Here is an 18,875-nt window from a genome sequence, read left to right on the forward strand (position 1 = left end):
AAGAAAAAAGGTGGTAAGGTGTCTGGGAATACATCAAACAAAAATGCAAGATTTTATGAAGAAAATTACAGAAGTTTTGAAAGAGGTAAACGAAGGCTTACACCATGGTCATGGGTAGGAAGACTCAGTATTGTTAAGATGTGTGAAATACTGGTAAAAAGAAAATGGATGAATTATCGCTCTTAAGCGTGGACAAATCTTAAAACCGTAATGTCGAGTGGGAAAAAAGAAAGCCACAGAAGATTACGTGCAACATGACAGCATTATATAAAATTCAAAAACATAAAATTTAATGATCAAGTAAGTGAAAGATAAAGAGCAAATTTAGAATAGTGTTATACAGCGTACAGGATCTTTGACTGAAATGGTAATATGTATTCTATTTCTTAATAGATATACCTGTTTGTTTTCTTTTTCTCTGTACTTTACACCTACATAATATCTAAACCCTTTAGCTTTTTACTGCAGTAAACACATATACAGAAATCTATCCCAGTTGAATATATCCATGGAATCAGCCCCGAGCTGAGGGACACATCATGCCCACATCTAGAAGACCCTCTCCAGATCACTGCCGGTAGCTCCTTGCCCCATCTAAGGGTAACCACTATTTTAATTTCTAACCTCATAGATTAGTTTTGCCTATTTTTTTACTTTATATAAAGGAATCATACAATAAGTGCCCTTTGTTTCTGGCTTCTTTCACTTATTATGTTTGTGAGATTCAACCTCATTGCATGCCGTGGTTTATGCATGGTCTTTGCTGTCTAGCGTTCCCTTGTGTGAATATACCACAGTTTATTTAGCTATCATACAGTTGTGCATTAGATATAGTCTGTGATGTACATGGAATATTTCATCAAAAACAATTTTAAAAATGAATAGCCTTTAAAAATAAACATTAAAAACTATTAGAGCTACATGAAGATGTGCCTTGAGAATCCTGCCTGGGGCAAAGGGTGAATCAGTGAATCCTCCAGGCCCCTGTTATCCCTCTCCTTGAGTGATAACTTCATACCACCATCAGGGGCTCAGGAGAAGTGTGTGGTGTGACAGGCAGCCACGGGGAAAGTCATTCTAAATCATTTATGGAGTACTGACTGGGTGTGCAGTCTTGTGCTGGGTTCTGTGGAGACCAACACGAAGACTCACCTACTTCCTTCATGGCCGGCATCTCTTAGGGGTGGAGGAAAGAACACAGAATGTACTTCTAGACTGACAGGAAGTGGACAGTCGTGATCCCTTCTGCGCATGCTTCACAGCATAGAAAGTCTTTGGTCTGACTCCCTCAGCTGATGTGGAGTCAGAAGGCTGAGGAGGTCATCTTCGGAGGGGCCTGGATTAGGTCTTTTCCCTCTCAGGACAGAAAGGTTGTGGTCACTTTTTTCCCAGTAGACATGCAGCTGGGCTTTATCTCCCCGGCATTCCCATCCCCTCCAGAGGCCCATGTCACTCCAGACCAAGGAGTGTGGTCCTTTATCTGGGTTCTGTTTCCTCCCTGGGGACACCAGGTCTCGGGCAAGAGAACTTGGCAGGCTCTCCCCATGGCAGTCTTATTCCTTCTCCTTCTGTTCCTATGTGGGACCTCCCAGGCTACTGCAGGTAAGGAGCAGGAGGTAGGGGATTCTTCAGCTATTCATAAGGTAGGGAGAAACTGCTGCTGTTTCTCCTTAGGGGCCTGGAGAAGGCATCTGACTCAAGAAGATAGATTTGCCCCACTGACCTCCTCCTGCCTCTAATACTGGGGAAGACCCAGAGACAATGAAGGTCCAGGTCATGTACAGTTTCCTTTAGAAAATAAGAAGAGATGAGTAAATGCTTCCAGAAAAGGAGAAACGAGAGGAAGAGATACAGGCATTTGCTGACTATTCCAGCGTTTTTTCTCTTGCCCTCAGATTTCCTCAGTCACTTCGGGAGAGGGGAGGAAAGCCCCTACCCTCTTTTCTCCACTTCACTTTTTTGTAGCTGTCACTTGAGAAATGTGCTCAGCCAGACCAGTGCTGGGGGACCTCAGAAGGGGAGGAAGCCAGGGGTTGGAAGATGAGTAGAAGGTTGTTAATCTGATGGAGGTCTCTGGCTTCACATGACCCTCTCCCCACAGACAGCATCCAGGCCATCTATGTAACCTTGGGGGAGTCAGTGGAGCTGCCATGTCCTTCACCACCCACCCTGCATGGGGATGAGCTCCTGTCCTGGTTCCGCAGCCCTGCAGCAGGCACCTCCACTGCCCTCGTGGCCCAAGTCCAAGTGGCCAAGCCAGACCCAGGCCCTGGAAAGCCTGGAAAGGAATCCCGGCTCAAACTCCTGGGGAACTACTCTTTGTGGATGGAAGGGTCCAAGGAGGGAGATGCCGGGCGGTACTGGTGTGCTGTGCTAGGTCAGCACCACAGGTACCAGAACTGGAGGGTGTATGATGTCTCGGTGCTCAGAGGTGAGTGGGGACATGCAGACCAGCGGCCACTGGGGGCCAGGAAGCCCAGGCAAAGAACTGAGGGCTCCCTCTTTCCCCACAGGATCCCAGTTATCTGCAAGGGCTACAGATGGATCCCTCTGCTCTGTCCTCCTGTGCTCTGTGGTTCCCGCCGGACGCCTGGACTCTGTGACCTGGCTGGAGGGGAAGGGTCCTGTGAGGGGCCATGTACAGTCCTTCTGGGGCGATGGGGCTGCCCTGCTCTTGGTCTGTCCTGGGGAGGGGCTTCCTGAGCCCAAGCGCCGTAGACCAAGAACCATCCGCTGCCTCGTGTCTCAGAACAGAGGGGTCAACTTTAGCCTGGCAGGTAAACTGAGGGAGGATATGGGAAAGGATGTTGCCTCTGGCACATCCTGCACCTGCTTCCTAGGGGAGGAGGTGAGATAGGAGGAGAATCTGTTATTGGCCAGGTCAAGAGGGGTGATTTCTAGTGGAACAGACAACCTCCTATAAAAGGAGGGCTTTTTTCTCATTGACTGAATCCATACAGAGAAGGAGGTTGGGTAAACCAGCTGTCTGGTGGAATAAACCATCAGCTAAGAGGGAGAAGGATTCTGGTGGAATAAACCATTGTTTAGAAATAGGATAACCTAGGATTTTTGTGGAATATCCCATAGCAGAGAGGAAGAAAATAGGAATTATTGCTGAGGGAGTTGTCTTTTGAAGAAAGCATATATGCACTGATGTTATAATGGGCCATTGGTAGTGAAGGCAGAAGGAAAAAAATATATAATTGTTTTACAATAAAAAGTCCATTATTCAGAGAAAGAATGCTACTGGATGTAGAATAACTCATTTATAAGGCAGAAGGGAGGAGCAAATGGCCATTATTTTGGTAAGCAAAGCCCAGTTAGTGGGCAGTGACTGGGTCTTATTTCTATATCTGTAGCACCTAATATGGTTCCTGACCTGTGGTGGACACTCAGTGAATGCTTATGGAGTGGATGAATGAAAGAATGAATAAATGGAAGGCACTTTATTTTTTTTCTTGAAAGGGCAGATTACAATGAAGGGTATGAGGAGAAATCACAGTTATGGCTGGTGGTCTGCTCTGGAGTTAGCTGTCCATGTGTGGGTAGGGGGGTATTGCCATTGTCTAGTGATGTTGGTTTACGGCGGCAGGGTGAGAGGCCTGGAATGGGGCAAAGTGGGGTGGTGGATATCGGGGGCGAGGAAGCTTATGAAGTCTTCTTTTGGAAGAGCCCACCAGAGTATGGGGGGAAGCCTCTCTTTGGGGCACAAGGACAGACCTCCTTACTGCATCCCTCCTTATCTCTCTTGTCTTTCCCTTACTGCAGCCTCCATGGATGCCTCCCCTGCCCTCTGTGCCCCTTCCAGGGGCTGGGATTTGTCCTGGATCCTGATGCTGGTGCTCACAGCGGGCCAGGGGTTTGCCATCCTGGTCCTCAGCATCATGCTCTGGAGGCAGAGGGTCCAGAGGGCTCAGTGCAGAGGTGAGTCCCTCCCTCCCAGAGGGAAAAAGAGCACGTGGTGCAAGGCAGAGGGTTGAAGCTCACATCTTGCCTCTAGACTCTGTCTTCTCTGGGGGAGGAGGGTGGTAAGGAATATAGCTCTGAGCCGTATGATGACTTCTCTGCTGCACCCCATATGGCTCCTTCTCCCCAGATGCCTCAATTCCTCAGTTCAAACCCGAAATCCAGGTCTATGAGAACATTCATTTGGCCCATCTCAGGTGAGGAACAACTAGGGGGCAGAGGCATAAATCCCAAGGGGGTCTGGGGTTGGGGTGAAATGGGCTCCTGGTTCCGAAGGAGGTGGAGAAGGGAAATATCCTTAATCTGTCTTTCTGCTTCGCAAACCCACAGACTACCTGCCCCCAAGACCAGATGATCTCGGTGACATCTGCTGGGAAGCATGACCTGCTGTCTCTCTGGCCATCTGGCACCTGAAGGATTCCCTGAAAAACCTTGGTTGGGGGGAGGGGCTGAGAGTACTACTTCATAGTCCAGCTAGTCTCCAGCCGCCAAGCTGTGTGTGTGTGTGTGTGTGTGTGTGTGTGTGTGTGTTGGGGGTTGAGGGGAGTGGAAGGAAAGGAGAAGCATTATTCCGTGATGTCACCTATGAAAAGGTGTGGTCTCCTGTCTTGTAGCTGCCAGTGGGGGATGGCCCTGAGCCCATAGTACCTTGGGATTAAGGGGAGCCTGGTGTAGCTGGCAGGGGATGAGGAAGATGAGGATGGGCAGAGAAGAGACAGAGGGATCCAGAGGCTTGAGCAATGGTGGAGAAATGGGGGAACTGCAGGAGAAATGGGGGAAACTGAAAAAAACAGAAGGAAAGAGACTCAAGTCAGAGTAAGGAAGAAGTGGACAGAGAGAGAGAGAAAAGTAGAAGCACAAAGTGGGAAGACTGAGGGACAGAGAGAATGGAAAGAAGACTTCAGTTGCCTCTAAATTAAGCCAGATCTCCCCACCCCATCTCATCCTTACAAAGAAGAGAAGTTGAGAAAGAACAAGCACCTTTAATCAGACCCCAGACATCCTCAGATGGAAGGAGAGGGAACTGAGTCAGAATGGGGATATCAGTGCTCAGCCCCCACCACGGGGCACCCTCTTTATCCTCATCATGCATCCAGAGCAGTGAGCAGTTTTTTGTCACCCTGACATCCCAGGAGCCCCAGGAGTCACGCACTATCTCCCTGTGTGGAGGGAGTGTCCACAGCAGCAGGTGGGCAGGTTTCCCGGTGGGGTGCGCAAGCAGGCCCTGCGTGTCTGTGAACCCTGGACGAGTCTGGGCTGGTGAAGCGGGAGGGAGCATTGATGCTCCTAGCTCATCCATTCCCCAGTCTCAGGCAGAAATGAGCTGGACTCCAGCCACGCCCTCACAAGCAACTCCACCAGGCGTCCTTTGCTCAAGGTTGGGCCTCACTGGAGAAAGGCTTTCTCGGAAGTCTCACCTAAAGGCTTCACACTGTAGTGGCTTCAGCTAAGCTATTGGCAAGAAGGAGGACGCAAATGACACAAATGGAGAATGAGGCGAACGTTATGGTTCAGGTTCCAGCACCCCAGCCCAACCCAAGCAGCTCTAGTTTGCTTTTAGACAGCATGCACATACACACACGCACACACACCCCCAGCAGTGTTACCAGACTCCCAGGTAGCACTTTTATTAAATTTACTCTTCACAGTTCCCCAAGCCCTTCTTCCTGAGTTCCTGACCTACCAAATTAATCTTTTCTAGAAAGACTCTCCTCCTCACTATACCTGGTGCCCCTTCAGTCCCCTTGCCTGGGACCCACAGCTCCATCAAACGCCTGCCTTGCCAGAGACCTGGGGCTGAGAGAGGGCATCAGCAACAGGCATCTAGAAAAAGACACAAGACATCAAACAGGTGTTCTTAATGAGGCTGGGCTCTGGGGGAGGTGCTTGTAGGGAATGGAGTGGTACCCATAGGAATCAGGTCTTGGGAGGGGTCTGTGAAGGTGTTGGTCCATGGATCTGAGGTCACTGTACAAAATCCGGTTCTTGGGCATATCTCAAAAGCATCTGTGGAGTTGTGTCCAGGGCCATGGTGATGGTGAAGTCCTGGGTTGAGGGCTGCATATCTCGAGAGACTAGTGGAGGAGGTAGTCTCCCCAGGTGAAGCTTGCCACGAGGAGGAGCAGAGTGTTGAGAAGTGGGATCGGGAGCCACTGCAGTGTGGTGGCTGCATTGCACAGGTCCTGCTCACAGCAATGGTGCTGCAGAGTGTAGGAGCGTGACCAGTAGGTGGCATGGCCTGGCAGAGGGCACTGGATTCTTGGGAGGCAGCCTTTCCGCTCGATGATCTCACTCTGCTCTGTGGGACAAAGGGGGAATGCTAAGGCAGGGGCCATGGGAGCAGGAAATGCAAGATAGATGGAGGTGGGGAAGGACCCGGAGAAGGGCCATTGGACCAGAATCCAACCTGAGGTGCCAGTACTGATGCCACAGGCTTCATCATCCTGACACTCAGTGGAAACAGGGTAGCAGGGTTTGGCAAAGCTGCAGGTGTAACAGTGGAGCCGCCCCTGGGCAGGGGAAGTGGTGAGTCTGTGGGATTGGTGGAGATGGAGCAGAGAGGAAGGGCACACAGGTCAGGTGAGAGGCCAAGCCCAGATCCCGGACAGGGATTCACAGAGTGAGGTGACACACAAAGTGGGGAGAGTGGGGAGAGGGAAGCGGTAAACCGGAAGGAGAAGGACACACAGAAGTAGAAAAAAGAGATACAGAGAGGTCAGAGGGGAGACAATTCAGGAAAAGAGAAAGACACAGAAGCAAGAGAGATACAGGGATTTGAGATGCACAGACGTGAACAGAAGCCAAGAGAATCAGAGATGAACGTAGAGAATGACACAAAAAGCCGGGGGTGGGGGTGGGGACAGTGAAGAAGTTAAGCAGATGGTGCCAGGGACAGATGAGAAAATAGGAATTGACATTGACCGAGGGGCGCAGCAAAGAAGCAAGAAGTGAGATAAGGGATGGGGGAGACAGAGGCTTGTCAAAGATGCTACAAGAAGAGACAGTTATTCTCAAATGCCCTTGAAAGGAAACTTTTCCTGTTCCACCTTATCAGGCTGGCCCAAGGCCATTCCCAGTAGCTCTTCTTTCTAAAGCTCCCACAACTCTCTTCTTGGCATCTCCCCACCAGCCTCCAGGCTCCTCCACACACCCCCTGCCCCAGTGCCTCCCCCAGCCCACCCTTACCCAGTGCCCCACAGAGAAACAGGATGCAGAGGAAGGTGCTGGAAGAGCCCATGGCTGAGCCCAGGATTCTGGAATCTGGGAGAATGTGATCTGCACCCCTAGATCCTGAGAGTTGGAGCAGGAGAGCAAGACAGGGAGGGACCAGTAAACAAACACACCTAGGGAGTGAATCTCGGGGGCGGAACTGCGACCAAATTCACCAGCTTGATACTGCAGGGCCCTGGCCCTCTGCTTCTGTGCCCCACATCTCTCACATCCTCCCTGCCCCCTACTTGAGTCTGCTCTTGCCTTGAGAGTCTTCTCTGTTCTCTCAGTGTTTGTCTCTGTTACTCCTTGCTGCGTCTGCCGCTCCTGAGTTGTGTCTGTCACCTTCCCTCCTACTCCTCACCCTCCCTCTGCTGGTTTCAAGCTGTTCTCTGCTCTCTCAACTCATTTCCCTGTCTTTGTTTTTGCTGTCTTTTCCCTCTTCGTGCCTCTAAGTCTCTCAGGCTCACCCTCCAGATCTGGCCCAGATCTGTTTGAGTGTGGTGTTTAAGTGTGATGTTTGAGTATGGAATCAACAATACTCCCTCCCACCCACACACACACACACAAAGCCCAGCTGTGTAAGGGAGGACCCCACCCAGCTTCAGATCCCTTTGATTTCCCCAAGCCTCAACATTCCTACCCCATAATTATCCCTCCCAACTTTACTACCTTGGAGGAAAGAATCATAGGTCGGGCCAGAGGGCCGGATGTGTTTCCACCGGTGTGGGGATGGGAGGTGGGGAGGGTAATAAAGACTAGGAAGGAATGGGGAGCTAAGATTTTGGGGGTGATGGTAGAATCTGGAAGACTGGAGTTTAAAAGATTGGAGAGGGGAGAACCACGTCTGGGGAATCAGAGCAGGAATGTACTAGAAGGAGTAAGACTGGAGGTGGGGGTGGGGTGGGACAGAGGAGACACAGGTATCTGTGGAGCAGCAGTTTTCCAAAACTTTTCTTTTTATCTCAGAACCTCTTTACACTCTTAAAAATTAGTGAAGACCCCAAGGGGCTTTTCTTTGTGTGTATATCAATATTTACTACACAGTAGTATTAGAAACAGAACATTTTAAATAGGTTCATTTGAAAATAAAAATAAAAATAATAAACCTATTACATGTTAACAAAACATAATTTTGTGAAAAATAACTTCTTCCCCAACAACACAGTGAGAAGAGTGGTACTGATTTACATTTTGGGGAATCTATTTATTGTCAAGCTTAGTAGAAGATGGCTGGTATTTCATACCTGCTTCTGCATTCAGTCTGTTGGGATATGTTTTTTTGGTTGAAGTATATGAAGAAACTCCGGCCTCACACAGATATATAGTTGGACAAGGAAGATCGTTGAGGACCCTCTGAAAGGGTCTTAGGGACCCCCAGGAGTTCTGGGGTCACAGTTTTAGAATCGCTGCTGAGAAGAGGAATCTGGGGACTCCAGAGGATGCTGAGAGCTCTCTCTCCCCTGGGGGCCCCTCCCTGTCCCCACTGGGGCCCCTCGCTGCCCGCTGGGGGAGACTCTTTCTTCCCTTTTTATTGCCCTATAAAGCCCAAGGCAAGGGGGATATAAGGCTGGCAGAGCTGGGCCAGGGAGGGGGGCGGGTGGGAGGGAGAGGCGCTACTGACACAGGCAGACACAATGAAGCCCCTCCTTGTCGGGATGCTGCTTGGCACCCTGCTGGGGACTGCCATGGGTAAGGAGGCAGCTCAGGCGGCTCTTGCACAGGCTTGTCCCCCTCTGCCAGCTGGCTCCCCGAGAGCCCAGGTCCAGCGTCTTCTCTCTTCTGCCAGGAAACCGCATGCGGTGCTATGACTGTGGTGGAGGCCCCAGCAGTTCCTGCAAAGAGACGGTGACCACCTGTGGTGAGGGCGAACGCTGTGGCTTCCTGGAGCGCAAACCCCGGAACAAGCCATCTGGAAACCGTGAGTCCTCAGTTTTCCCTCTTCCCCTAGCCCTTCCCTGCTTCCAGAACCTTCCAGGCTCATTCTGGCTCTGGGCAGATGGTGCCGCTGTCAGAGTAGAGCAGTCTGTAGCCCCTTCTGGCTCCTGGCACCAAGCCTTTCAGGAGCCGGCTGTCTGTGTGGTCCCCCTTCCCTCCCCTTCTTCTCCAGAATCTCATGGGCCATTCACTCACAAATAGTGGGAAAGGCTCTGTCTTGAAGGCAGGGACCAAAATATTAAATCAAACTTCAACTTCCAGGCATCAGCTAAGGACCAGGGAAATATGTGTGTATGTTTTAATTTTTAATTTTGAAATAATTTTACATTGACAGAAAAGTTGCAAAAATAGTACAGAGTTCCTATATATCCTCCACCCAGCTTCCTCTAGTGTTAACATCATACAAAACCATAGCACAATTATCAAAATCAGAAAATAACATTGGGCGGCCGGCCTGGTGGCACAGCGGTTACGTGCGCATGTTCTGCTTTGGTGGCCCGGGGTTCACTGGTTCGAGTCCCAGGTGCCGACATGGCACCGCTTGGCAGGCTATGCTGTGGCAGGCATCCCACATATAAAATGGAGGAAGATGGGCACGGATGTTAGCTCAGGGCCAGGCTTCCTCAGCAAAAAAAAAGAGAAGAGGATTGGCAGATGTTAGCTCAGGGCTAGTCTTCCTCAAAAAAAAAAAAAAGAAAAGAACATTGGTACAATATACCAACTAATCTACAGATCTTATTCAATTTAGCCAGTTGTTCCACTTACGTCCTTTTACTGGTCCAGGACCCAAACCAGGATCCCATGTCTTCTTAGTCCCCTCCTATCTGTGACAGTTCTGTCTTTCTTTGTCTTCCATGACCTTGACACTTTTGGAGAATCCTGATAAGTTATTTTGTAGAATGTCCCTCATTTTGGCTTTATCTGATATTTTCTCATGATTAGACTGAGATCATGAGTTTTGGGCAAGAATACCACAGAAATGATGTTGGTCCTTTTCAGTGCATCACATCGGAGGGCTCACAGTGTCAATGTGTTAACTCTGATCACTTGGTTTCAGGGAGGTGTTTTTTGAGGGGGCACAGAATCCCTTTGGGCTGCTTGAAATCACATCCGCTTTGCCCCAGAAGGGAAGTCCTCAAGCCAGGAGTCCAACACCCCAGTCTCATTCTCTCTCTCAGCCTCAGTGACCGTGATTCATCACCATCCAGCCTGCGTGGCAGCCCATCATTGCAATCAAGTGGAAACAGAGTTGGTGGGAGACGTGACTTACACAACCCACAGGGACTGCTGCGTCGGAGACCTGTGCAACAGCGCTGTGGCAGCGAGCTCTGTGGCCCCAGCATGCATCTTGGCCGCAGCAGCCACCGCCCTGGCCTGGCTCGTGCCAGGACTGTGGAGAGGGTAGTAAGAGTAGATAAGGGAAGGGAGCAAGGAAGCAAGAGAATGAAGGAGATCTGAGGCGAGAAGACAAACACTCCTCTGTGAGCCATTAAAATCTATTGACTACTCTAGAGCTGACTGGAAAATTCCATCTATGTTTTGTTGATAGGGGCTGAAGAAGTAATATGGGGGCATCCAGGCTCTGGTTTGGGGGTTATCAAGCATCAGTGGACTTAGTTACATGGCACACTCCTTAACCAACTAAACCCCAAAGGACAGTGGAGAATCCACCCTAAGTGACTCCTGGATCCTGTTGCTAGGGAGAATCTTCCTTAGCAATAAGGATCACTGAGGGGAGCAGGCTCTGGGCTGAGTGGGGGTCACCAGGAATCAATGGGCCTGGTTATCTGGGTTTGTTCCCCTTTCTGCCATTTGTAACTTGGCTCCGAACATGACTAGCTTGAATTGAGAAAGGAAATGTAAGCACTGTAATAGGAGGGTTGCTTGGTGCCTCACTTAGTAACCAGATCAGGGGAGGCCTCTGACTCTAATCTGAGGGACTGAGGCCTGGAAAGAGGGTCCAAGGTCCTATCCCCATGCGACTCTCCTACCCTTTCTGGGGAGCCCTCAAGACAGCCTGCATCTCTTTCATGGCAGTACATCAGAGCTATGGCCTAAATTTGGGATAAGGATTGTTTCTCCAAACACTGGGACCTGTGTGCCACCCCCAGACACTGGAGGGGAGGACAGAGGCCTGAAAAACCTGTTTCTCCATCTGCTTCAGCCCTGCCTCCCAGGGAAACTCCCTGAAGGATTCTTGGGTGAGGGTGGGGGCTGAGAGTGTTACTTCCTGGGAGGGGGCCTCTGACAATAAACATACAATTTATCAGGCACAGACATTTATTATTCAAAATGGAAACGGGAGCATAGGGATGGAGTACAATGGGAGCCAGGATTTGAGGAATAAGCCCTGTACAATGAAGTCATCAGGTCCTTTCTGGGAGCCTTCATTAGGAACAGGATGGAAGCTCCATTTCAGGCCCAGATTCCAATCCCTCTCTGAGTAGGGCACCACAGAGAGCAGGAGGCAAAGTGGGGAGTCCTTCTAGGGGCCAATGGAGGATCTGGAATGGTCTAGGGGGAAATAGGAAGGGACTCAGGAAAAGCAGACTGGAGGGTATGGGGTAGAAGGATGGAGAGGGAGACCACTGTCTAATTAAAGAAATGTGAAGGATCTGGAGAAATTTTTTTTAGTGCAAAGAGAGCTAGGGAGAGACCACTGTGGGAAGTCAGGGGATCCGAGACACAGGGAGAAAGGTTCAGGTGAGGCAGGAGGGAGGGGGCAGCCATGGAGTGAGCCTCAGTGCAGCAGCCAGAGGCCAAGGCCAGCCAAGGAGGTGAGGACAAGGGCTAGGGCCGGGGTGGGCCGGGGGGCCAGGCTATTGCAGTTGTCCTTGTTGCAGCAGGTGGTGTTATAGGTCAGGCCCAGCTTGTGGCTGGTTTGGTTGAAGGCCTCCCGACAGGGCTCTTCTGGTGTGCCACAGCGAAGGTTGGAGAAAACCCACATCTTACCTGGGGGTAGAAGTGGGTCATTGGGTCAGCCAGGATGGGCACTGAGCATGCCTGTGTCTATCTCCCCAGCCCATGCACCCACCCAGGCTTCCTTCCTTCCCAATTCTGCCCTGGCCCTCACCTTCTTTATCTCTTTTCAGTCTAGTCTTCCTCCTGCACTTCCTTACCCCACCCCCTCACCCCAATTCTGGTCCTATGACTTGCTCACTGTGAGGCCTTGAACCTGTTGCTTTCTCTTTCTAAGGCCATTTTTTCAGTATAATAATAGCACCCACATCACAGGGTTGTCTTGAACATAAATTGAAACAATCCACGTACAAACATAAAATGGTGCCTGGCACATATTATGCTTGGCCAAATATTATCATTGCTGTGATTCTCTGTTCCATCTGTCTTAGCCCCAGTTGGGCCTCAGTCCCAGCCATAGAGTCTCCCATCAGCCCCCTCTCCCCACTAAAGAAGGGGATGTTACCGAGGTACACATTTGTTGTCAGGCATTGTTGTCCTGGTTCCAGGCGGCAGGACTGCCGGTCCACACAGCCCAGCACAGGGACCTTGTAGCAGGAGTGACAGCGAATGTCAGCTGGGAAGACACAAGTCAGGAAGACACAAGGGGTGTCTGACTCACCTGGAGACTAGCCGAGCTGGGGGGTAGGGTGGAGAAGAGCCAATCAAGTATGTGTTCTGACCTGTTTTGTCTGGTAGGGAGAGAGCAGGTGAGTGATGCAGGAAAAGTAGAAGTGGGTGAGGGCGGAGTCATTGTTCTATGAGTGGCCCATACCCTAAATATCTTCCTTCATTCCATTTGGGAATGAGTCAAGAGGGGCAGAACTACCAACAAAAACATGGGGTGGGGGTAGGTGGAATGTAAGAATACTGTGGGGAAAGAATGGAAGAGGGTGGGGGAGAAGATGAAGGAATTCAGAAGAGGTCACAGATGGAGACTTCAAATAGGAAGAAATATTAAAAATAAAAATCATGGAGGTTACAACACTTGCAGAAATGGCTTGGCACTTGAGGCTGCCAAGAAAGGCACCTGTGGTCAGCTTTAGCAATTTACTCTTCACCTCCTGGGGCTGCCGAGAGCATGGGGAGAGGAGCCAGACCTGTATGGAATCCTCTCACCCCAGGAGCTCTCTGACAGAAAGGAATAACATCTGGGAGACAGATCATCAGATTCCGTCTGGGCACCTCACCAAAATGGAGAGGGTGGGTGCAGAAGGTGGCACCCCCCAAATTCCTGCCTCAATTCATTCAAGGTTTGCGCAAGGTTTGGTGAAGGAGGCGTTCAGTCCAAGGGTGGAGGAGTCTGGTAACTGCACTTCAGTGACACCCACTTCACCCTGGGGGTGAGCAGCCCTGGCATTCCCTCTCTAGAAGCCTGGGAAGTCTCCTCGGTTCCCGGGGAGTCCTTCAGAAAGCTTGTGTCCCTATCGGTATGCACCCCAGGGAGGAGGAGGGGGCAACTAGGAAAGGCACTGCTTGAGGGACTGACCACCAAGTCCTTGATGGAGTATATGGGGAGGATTCGGTGCAAAAGAAGCCCCAGGCTGGATGCCTAGTCTTCTGGGAGGACACTCTGCTGAGGAGGAGTGAGAAGAGAAAGCAGGTAAGCTGGATCCTGGAGAATTTTGGAGCGGGGCTGGCAGGGGAACTAAATATTAGGCTTTCTAAGAAGGGGGCACTTTGGAGTGGGGAACAGGGGACCTAGAACCCTGGCAGGTTAGAAGAGGGGGTCTTGGAGGTGGGGCGAAGTCTGAAGGATGGAGTCCTTGAGAAAGGGAGCGAGGACCCTATCACAGGGAGGCCTGGTCCTAGAGGCACAAGAGAGCTGAGCCAGTTGGGGCTGGGGGTGCCTGGGATCCTGAGTCGTGAGTAGTGTAGGGCAGTGGGTGGGGCAGGGTGTAAAAGTCCTGACCAGGTGAACCAGGTCCTTGGGGCCCCCAGGTACTCACCTGAGACCCAGCAGACCAGAGAAGACAGGGAGAGCAGCAGAAGGCCTTTCATGGTGAGGGTCCTGAGAATGGTAGCAAATGCAGCCGCTGATAGAGTAGATTTTCGGAGATCTGGCTCTGAGAGTTGAGCGACCTTTTTGGAATTTATAATCCCAACAGCCCCTCCCTTCCCTGACTCTAGTGGCCCCTCCTTCCCCATTTACACAGGTGTCTGGAGGGAAAGACCAGGGCTGGGGAGGGGCTACTAACGACTGGGTGGGGGAGTGGGGATGGGAGAGAGAGGTGGGGGAAGGCACTAGTGGCCAACTCCATTTGGGTTCTTGATTTCAGGCCAAGACACCCCTCCTGGCTCCCAGCTGACAGTCCTGCCTGCCCAGTCCTCTGAAGAAGCATCACCAATGGCCCTTGTGATGTTGCAGTGGCCTTGGTAGTATCTGCTGCTTCCTGGGAGGTGGACAATGGGGTATGACCTAAGCTGATTGCCAAATTTGGGTCCCGAGGGACACTGGAGGGGCATGTGTGCAGAAACTGAGGATGGAAGGGGCCAAATCAATCTCTATTCAGACCTCACTTGGTCTTCCCAACACCTGCTCAGCCACAGGATGAAGGAGTAGGGTTTGTCATGTCATTACCGGTTTCTGTGATGCTATAGCAGCAGAGGCAAGGGCTAGGGCCCTCTGCTAAGGAGGTGCTGCCTCAGGTTCTCTGAAGGTTCTCTGGCCCTTGTCCTGGCTCCATTTGGGCTTGACCTGGCCTGGGTTGCACCACTCCAGTGAGAGCTGATGAGAAGCTGGATGTGGGGGTGTGCACCTGCTCCAAAGCACCTCCCCAGTCGAAACCAGCCAGTTTGGGTGGGGCACTGTGGGCCAGGAGGGACAGCATGGGCACAGAGAGGTGAGGTAGAAGCTAAAATAAGAATAGAAATAGTAGTAATAATGCGAGCACTTAAATAGCGCTCCTACGCGTCAGCCATTGTTCTATGCCATTTACGTGTATTACTTTATTTAGTTCTCACAAATACTCTATGAGGCAGATGCTTTTATCCCCATTTTACAGATGAGCAAACAGGCTCAGAGAAGTTAAGCAACTCGCCCACAGTATGCACCTAGTAGGTGGTGAAGTCAGAATTTAAACTCAGACAGCCAGACTCCAGGATTCGTGATACTCCAGGCCAATGCTAGGCTACTGGAGTTAAAGCAAGCAGGAGTGAAAGTGCTTGTATAAAGGGCTGAGCACGAGTTTTAAGTGAGCATTGTTTGAGGGCTGGGAGCCAGACGGATCTGGGCCGCTGGTGGCCCCGCCCCCTTCTTATCGGAGCCCCCAGACCCGCCGTCCAGTGTCCCCCCCCCCCACCCTCCCTCGCCCTCCCTCCCCCAGTTTCCCTCCGGTCTCCTCAGCTGATTCACTGTCCTCCTCTCCCCACCACATCCCAGCAATGGCTCTGGTTTTGCAGCTGTTACCGCTGCTGTTGTCAGGGACCCAGGGGGACCCCGTAGGTAAGCCATCCCTGGGAAACTCGGGATGGGCGAGGAAAGACTGAGGCACGGGGAGGGGGCCACCGGGGTGTGGGGGTGGGGATGTGTGGGAAGATCCAGGATGGCGGGAGAGCAGAGGAGAGGAGAGACAGAGAGGAGACAGGAGTGCGCGGTCGTCTTGCCCTGTGTACTTGCCCTAACCACCGCCCCCTGGCCTCCCCTAGTTTCACTGGACGGCCGCCCTGGGGACCGGGTGAATCTCTCTTGCGGAAGGGTCTCGCATCCTGCCCGCTGGGCCTGGGCGCCTAGCTTCCCGGCCTGCAAGGGCCTGTCCAAAGGACGCCGCCCTATCCTGTGGGCCTCGTTGAGCGGGACCCCCACGGTGTCTCCCGTCCAGCCCTTTGCTGGCCGCCTACGTGTCCTGGACTCTGGTATCAGGCGGCTGGAGCTGCTCCTGAGCGCGGGGGACTCGGGCAGCTTTTACTGCAAGGGCCGCGATGGCAACGAGAGCCGTACGGCGCTTCACGTGCTGGGGGACGGGGCCGATTGCAGGGCTCCGGGGCCTACGGGGACCCAAGGTAGGTCGAAGCCTTCGCGCAGAGAGGGTCTTAACAGGGACACATAATCCCGGGAAGGAGCAGGGCCTTGGCTGGGGGTTCCTGAGCGGAGAGCTAACTCTCTCTCCTCGCACCCCTGACCTCGACATCCATCACCACCCCTCCACAGCTCCCCCAGGATCCGTGTATCCCCAGCTCCTGATCCCGCTGCTGCCGCTGCTGGGCGCTGGGCTGGTGCTGGGACTCGGAGCGCTGGGCGTGGTCTGGTGGCGGTGCAGGTGAGCACGAGGGGCGGGGTCTGGCTTAAGGGGTGGTGACCGGAAGTAAGAGGGACAGGACCAGAACCTTCGCAGACAAAACCTATAGGTATCTGGAGCCCTGGGGTGTGGTTTGAAGGAGAATGCGGGAGGTCAGAACTTGGGGGCGAGGCCACAGGTTGGTGGGCGGAGCCTTGGCTAGGGAAGCGAAGCTAGAGGGTGCAGCAGGATCCGAGCGTGGGCGGAACTATCTGTGGGGGTGGAGCCTAAGTTGTTTTGCTGGTCGGAGCCTGTGAGTTCCTGGGTTGTGGTCGACGCGGTCCAAGGCCGAGGACAACAAGCGAGACAAGATTGGTGGCTCTCAAACACTCTTATACGTCCCCTACAGGCGCTGCCCCCTCACCCGCTTGGACCACTACCCAGATTTGGTGAGACTAAGGCGACTCCATCTTCCTTCTCCTACCCTCATATGCCCCACCCCTCAATTCCTAAGTCTGAGCCTTTGCTGGGAGCAAACAAGTTGGTCTTCTCTCAGTCCTTCAGCTCTGTGCCCCCCTACATGGCCCCACTGGTGAAAGCTGACCCCCAGAGGCCAGTAAAGGAGGAGGAGCCTAAGACTGCAGGGGACCTGGATCAGGAGCCGGTAAGGGTTTGGTGATGGGAAGGGGCTGGCCAGAATCCCTGAGGAAAGTGGACCAAAAAAAGAGGCCTGAATCCCCAAGGGAGTCAGACTGCTGAGACGCTCCTGGCTTCCTCCCCACCTTTCAGAGCCTGCTCTACGCAGACCTGGATCCTACGGCCCTCAGGAGGCCCCGCCAGTTCTCCCCAGTGGTCTCCAGTGATGCCTCCACCATTTATGCGGTTGTAGTTTGAAGGGAAGCAGTTACTCCAAACCTCACAAGCTGGGGGCTCCCAGCTCTCCATAACCCTCCTCTCCTTCTTGGCCCCTCACCTGAAAAAGGCACCATGGGATAAAATGAGCACTAGACTGGGAGTCAGGAGACCTGGGTTCCAGGCTCTCTCTGCCCCTGATCTTGCTCCTTTCTTACCTCCATCTCTCCTATAAGTTCCATGTCTCCACCACTGATATCCTCCCTAAACCTGATCAAGGCCTGTCTTCCCATCTTAAGACTCCTAGATCCTAGACAGTTGCCCAATCTCTTCCCTTCCCTCCACAGTCAGGCTCCTTGAACCAAGGGCTTACACTTGTCTCTTCCACTTTCCTCTTCACTCCCCTCCCATTGCTCATCTCTCCATGAAGTGGTCAGTGATGTCCTAATGGCCACACCCATAGACATTTTTTAGCATTCATCTGGCTTGGCCTTTGATTACACCCTTCTTTAAGCTGTTTTTCTTTAATGATGGTGTCTTCCTTGTAGACTTCTCTTCCTTGCTCCCTACCCCCACAGTATTCCCCACCATTTTAAGTTTGTCCTTTTCTTTATCTGCCTTCCCCCTCTTCTGGGAAGCTGTCAGCTACAGCCAGTCCTCAGTCCTCACCTCTGCAAATGACACGCAGAACTCTCTCCAGCTCAGATCTCAGTTAAGGGATTTTCAAACTGTCCCTCGGACATCCCTGCCTGGCTGGCCCTAGGCATTTAGCATGCCACAGCATGTCCAGAACCCAACTCATTGTCATCTTCCAAGCCACTCACTTAGTCATCCTCTGCATTGCCTCTTGATCAACAAAGCTGCCCAAGCCAGAAACTGGGAGTCTGCAGATCTCCTTCCTCTCACTCCCACACAAGTCCTGTCTTTCCATTTTAATGTCAGTGTCAAGTCCACAGCCTTCTTCACACCCAGCACCACCATCTGAATGTACTCTCCTCATTTCCTCTTTGGATTACCCATAGCCTCACCTCATCCTCCTACCCTTGCCCTCCTCCTTGAAGCCAGAGGGGTTCTTCCCAAATGCTAATGTGCTCCTGACAGCCTGTATTTCAGAACTGCAGGATTTCTTTCCTTAGCCTTCAGCTCTGAGCCCATGGACCTTGGTTTGGGGTACAAGGTGCTACAGTGCTCTGTCTACTTTCCAGGCTTATCTCTGTCTCTCCACATGCACACAACATTCCAGCCTTGGAGGAATTCTCCCCAGGCTCCAACTATCCCTTTGCCCAGTGCAATTCTTTCTTCCTGGGTTACCCCTTTCCCTCCTCCCCACTACCTTCCTGCCTAATTTTTATTTATCCTCAGGACTCAGTTCAAGCGTAGCCTTCTCTGGGAAGCCACACCCTCTTTGCCCACACTTGCATACATTTTGATGCCCTTCTGTCTCTCATAGCAACAGTGTCCTAGGAATTGTTCCATCACGACCTGTATTTCAATTTGTAAGAAATTTTCATGTACCATGAGTTCCCTGATGTCAGGACACTCACCCTTTTTATATCACCACTAAACCTCCGTAAATGAGTCAATGAAAATGAATGTCCCTGGAAGCGTCATTTATTCCTATCAACTAGGGGTGGGCTGGTAATCTACCAGCCTCTGAATCATCTGACATTTAGATACATTGAGTGAGTGATCCACCCATATTCTCTCTTTGCCCTGTACATGTTCCCCACAATA

At 51.8% G+C, this 18,875-nt stretch overlaps 4 protein-coding genes and 1 long non-coding RNA gene across 6 annotated transcripts; 3 read left to right on the forward strand and 2 right to left on the reverse strand.

Moving 5' to 3' along the window:
- The first annotated feature begins 1,230 nt into the window (after positions 1-1,230).
- LY6G6F (lymphocyte antigen 6 family member G6F) lies at positions 1,231-4,800 on the forward strand. The gene is made up of 6 exons (XM_008537540.2): positions 1,231-1,602; positions 2,102-2,431; positions 2,514-2,777; positions 3,769-3,924; positions 4,097-4,163; positions 4,297-4,800. Exons 1-6 carry the CDS (start codon positions 1,296-1,298, stop codon positions 4,319-4,321), a joined length of 1,149 nt encoding a protein of 382 aa, XP_008535762.2. The 5' UTR covers positions 1,231-1,295; the 3' UTR covers positions 4,322-4,800.
- A 778-nt stretch (positions 4,801-5,578) lies between these two features.
- LOC139077456 (uncharacterized) lies at positions 5,579-7,284 on the reverse strand. Its single transcript, XR_011530003.1, has 2 exons — positions 7,153-7,284; positions 5,579-6,265 (listed from the first exon to the last, which is right to left on the reverse strand). It is a non-coding gene; the product is annotated as an uncharacterized lncRNA (long non-coding RNA).
- Positions 7,285-8,769: 1,485 nt separating this feature from the next.
- On the forward strand, positions 8,770-10,625 carry LY6G6D (lymphocyte antigen 6 family member G6D). Its single transcript, XM_070585465.1, has 3 exons — positions 8,770-8,868; positions 8,966-9,097; positions 10,293-10,625. The coding sequence occupies exons 1-3, from the start codon at positions 8,814-8,816 to the stop codon at positions 10,517-10,519; spliced, it is 414 nt and encodes a 137-aa protein (XP_070441566.1). The 5' UTR covers positions 8,770-8,813; the 3' UTR covers positions 10,520-10,625.
- A 751-nt stretch (positions 10,626-11,376) lies between these two features.
- On the reverse strand, positions 11,377-14,814 carry LY6G6C (lymphocyte antigen 6 family member G6C). The gene is made up of 4 exons (XM_008537543.2): positions 14,654-14,814; positions 14,022-14,138; positions 12,539-12,649; positions 11,377-12,066 (listed from the first exon to the last, which is right to left on the reverse strand). The coding sequence occupies exons 2-4, from the start codon at positions 14,071-14,073 to the stop codon at positions 11,855-11,857; spliced, it is 375 nt and encodes a 124-aa protein (XP_008535765.2). The 5' UTR covers positions 14,074-14,138; positions 14,654-14,814; the 3' UTR covers positions 11,377-11,854.
- MPIG6B (megakaryocyte and platelet inhibitory receptor G6b) lies at positions 12,970-18,730 on the forward strand. Of its 2 annotated transcripts, XM_070585451.1 has the most exons (8): positions 12,970-13,675; positions 14,352-14,484; positions 15,455-15,517; positions 15,721-16,074; positions 16,223-16,331; positions 16,699-16,738; positions 16,846-16,953; positions 17,079-18,730. In XM_070585451.1, the coding sequence occupies exons 3-8, from the start codon at positions 15,457-15,459 to the stop codon at positions 17,181-17,183; spliced, it is 777 nt and encodes a 258-aa protein (XP_070441552.1). In that variant the 5' UTR covers positions 12,970-13,675; positions 14,352-14,484; positions 15,455-15,456; the 3' UTR covers positions 17,184-18,730. The 2 variants fall into 2 exon arrangements, with proteins under 2 accessions (XP_070441552.1, XP_070441551.1); XM_070585450.1 differs by lacking the exons at positions 12,970-13,675; positions 14,352-14,484 and having other exon boundaries at positions 15,395-16,074.
- The last annotated feature ends 145 nt before the right edge of the window (positions 18,731-18,875 follow it).

This window comes from Equus przewalskii, chromosome 19, assembly GCF_037783145.1.
Source record: "Equus przewalskii isolate Varuska chromosome 19, EquPr2, whole genome shotgun sequence".
In the NCBI taxonomy this organism is placed as follows: domain Eukaryota; kingdom Metazoa; phylum Chordata; class Mammalia; order Perissodactyla; family Equidae; genus Equus; species Equus przewalskii.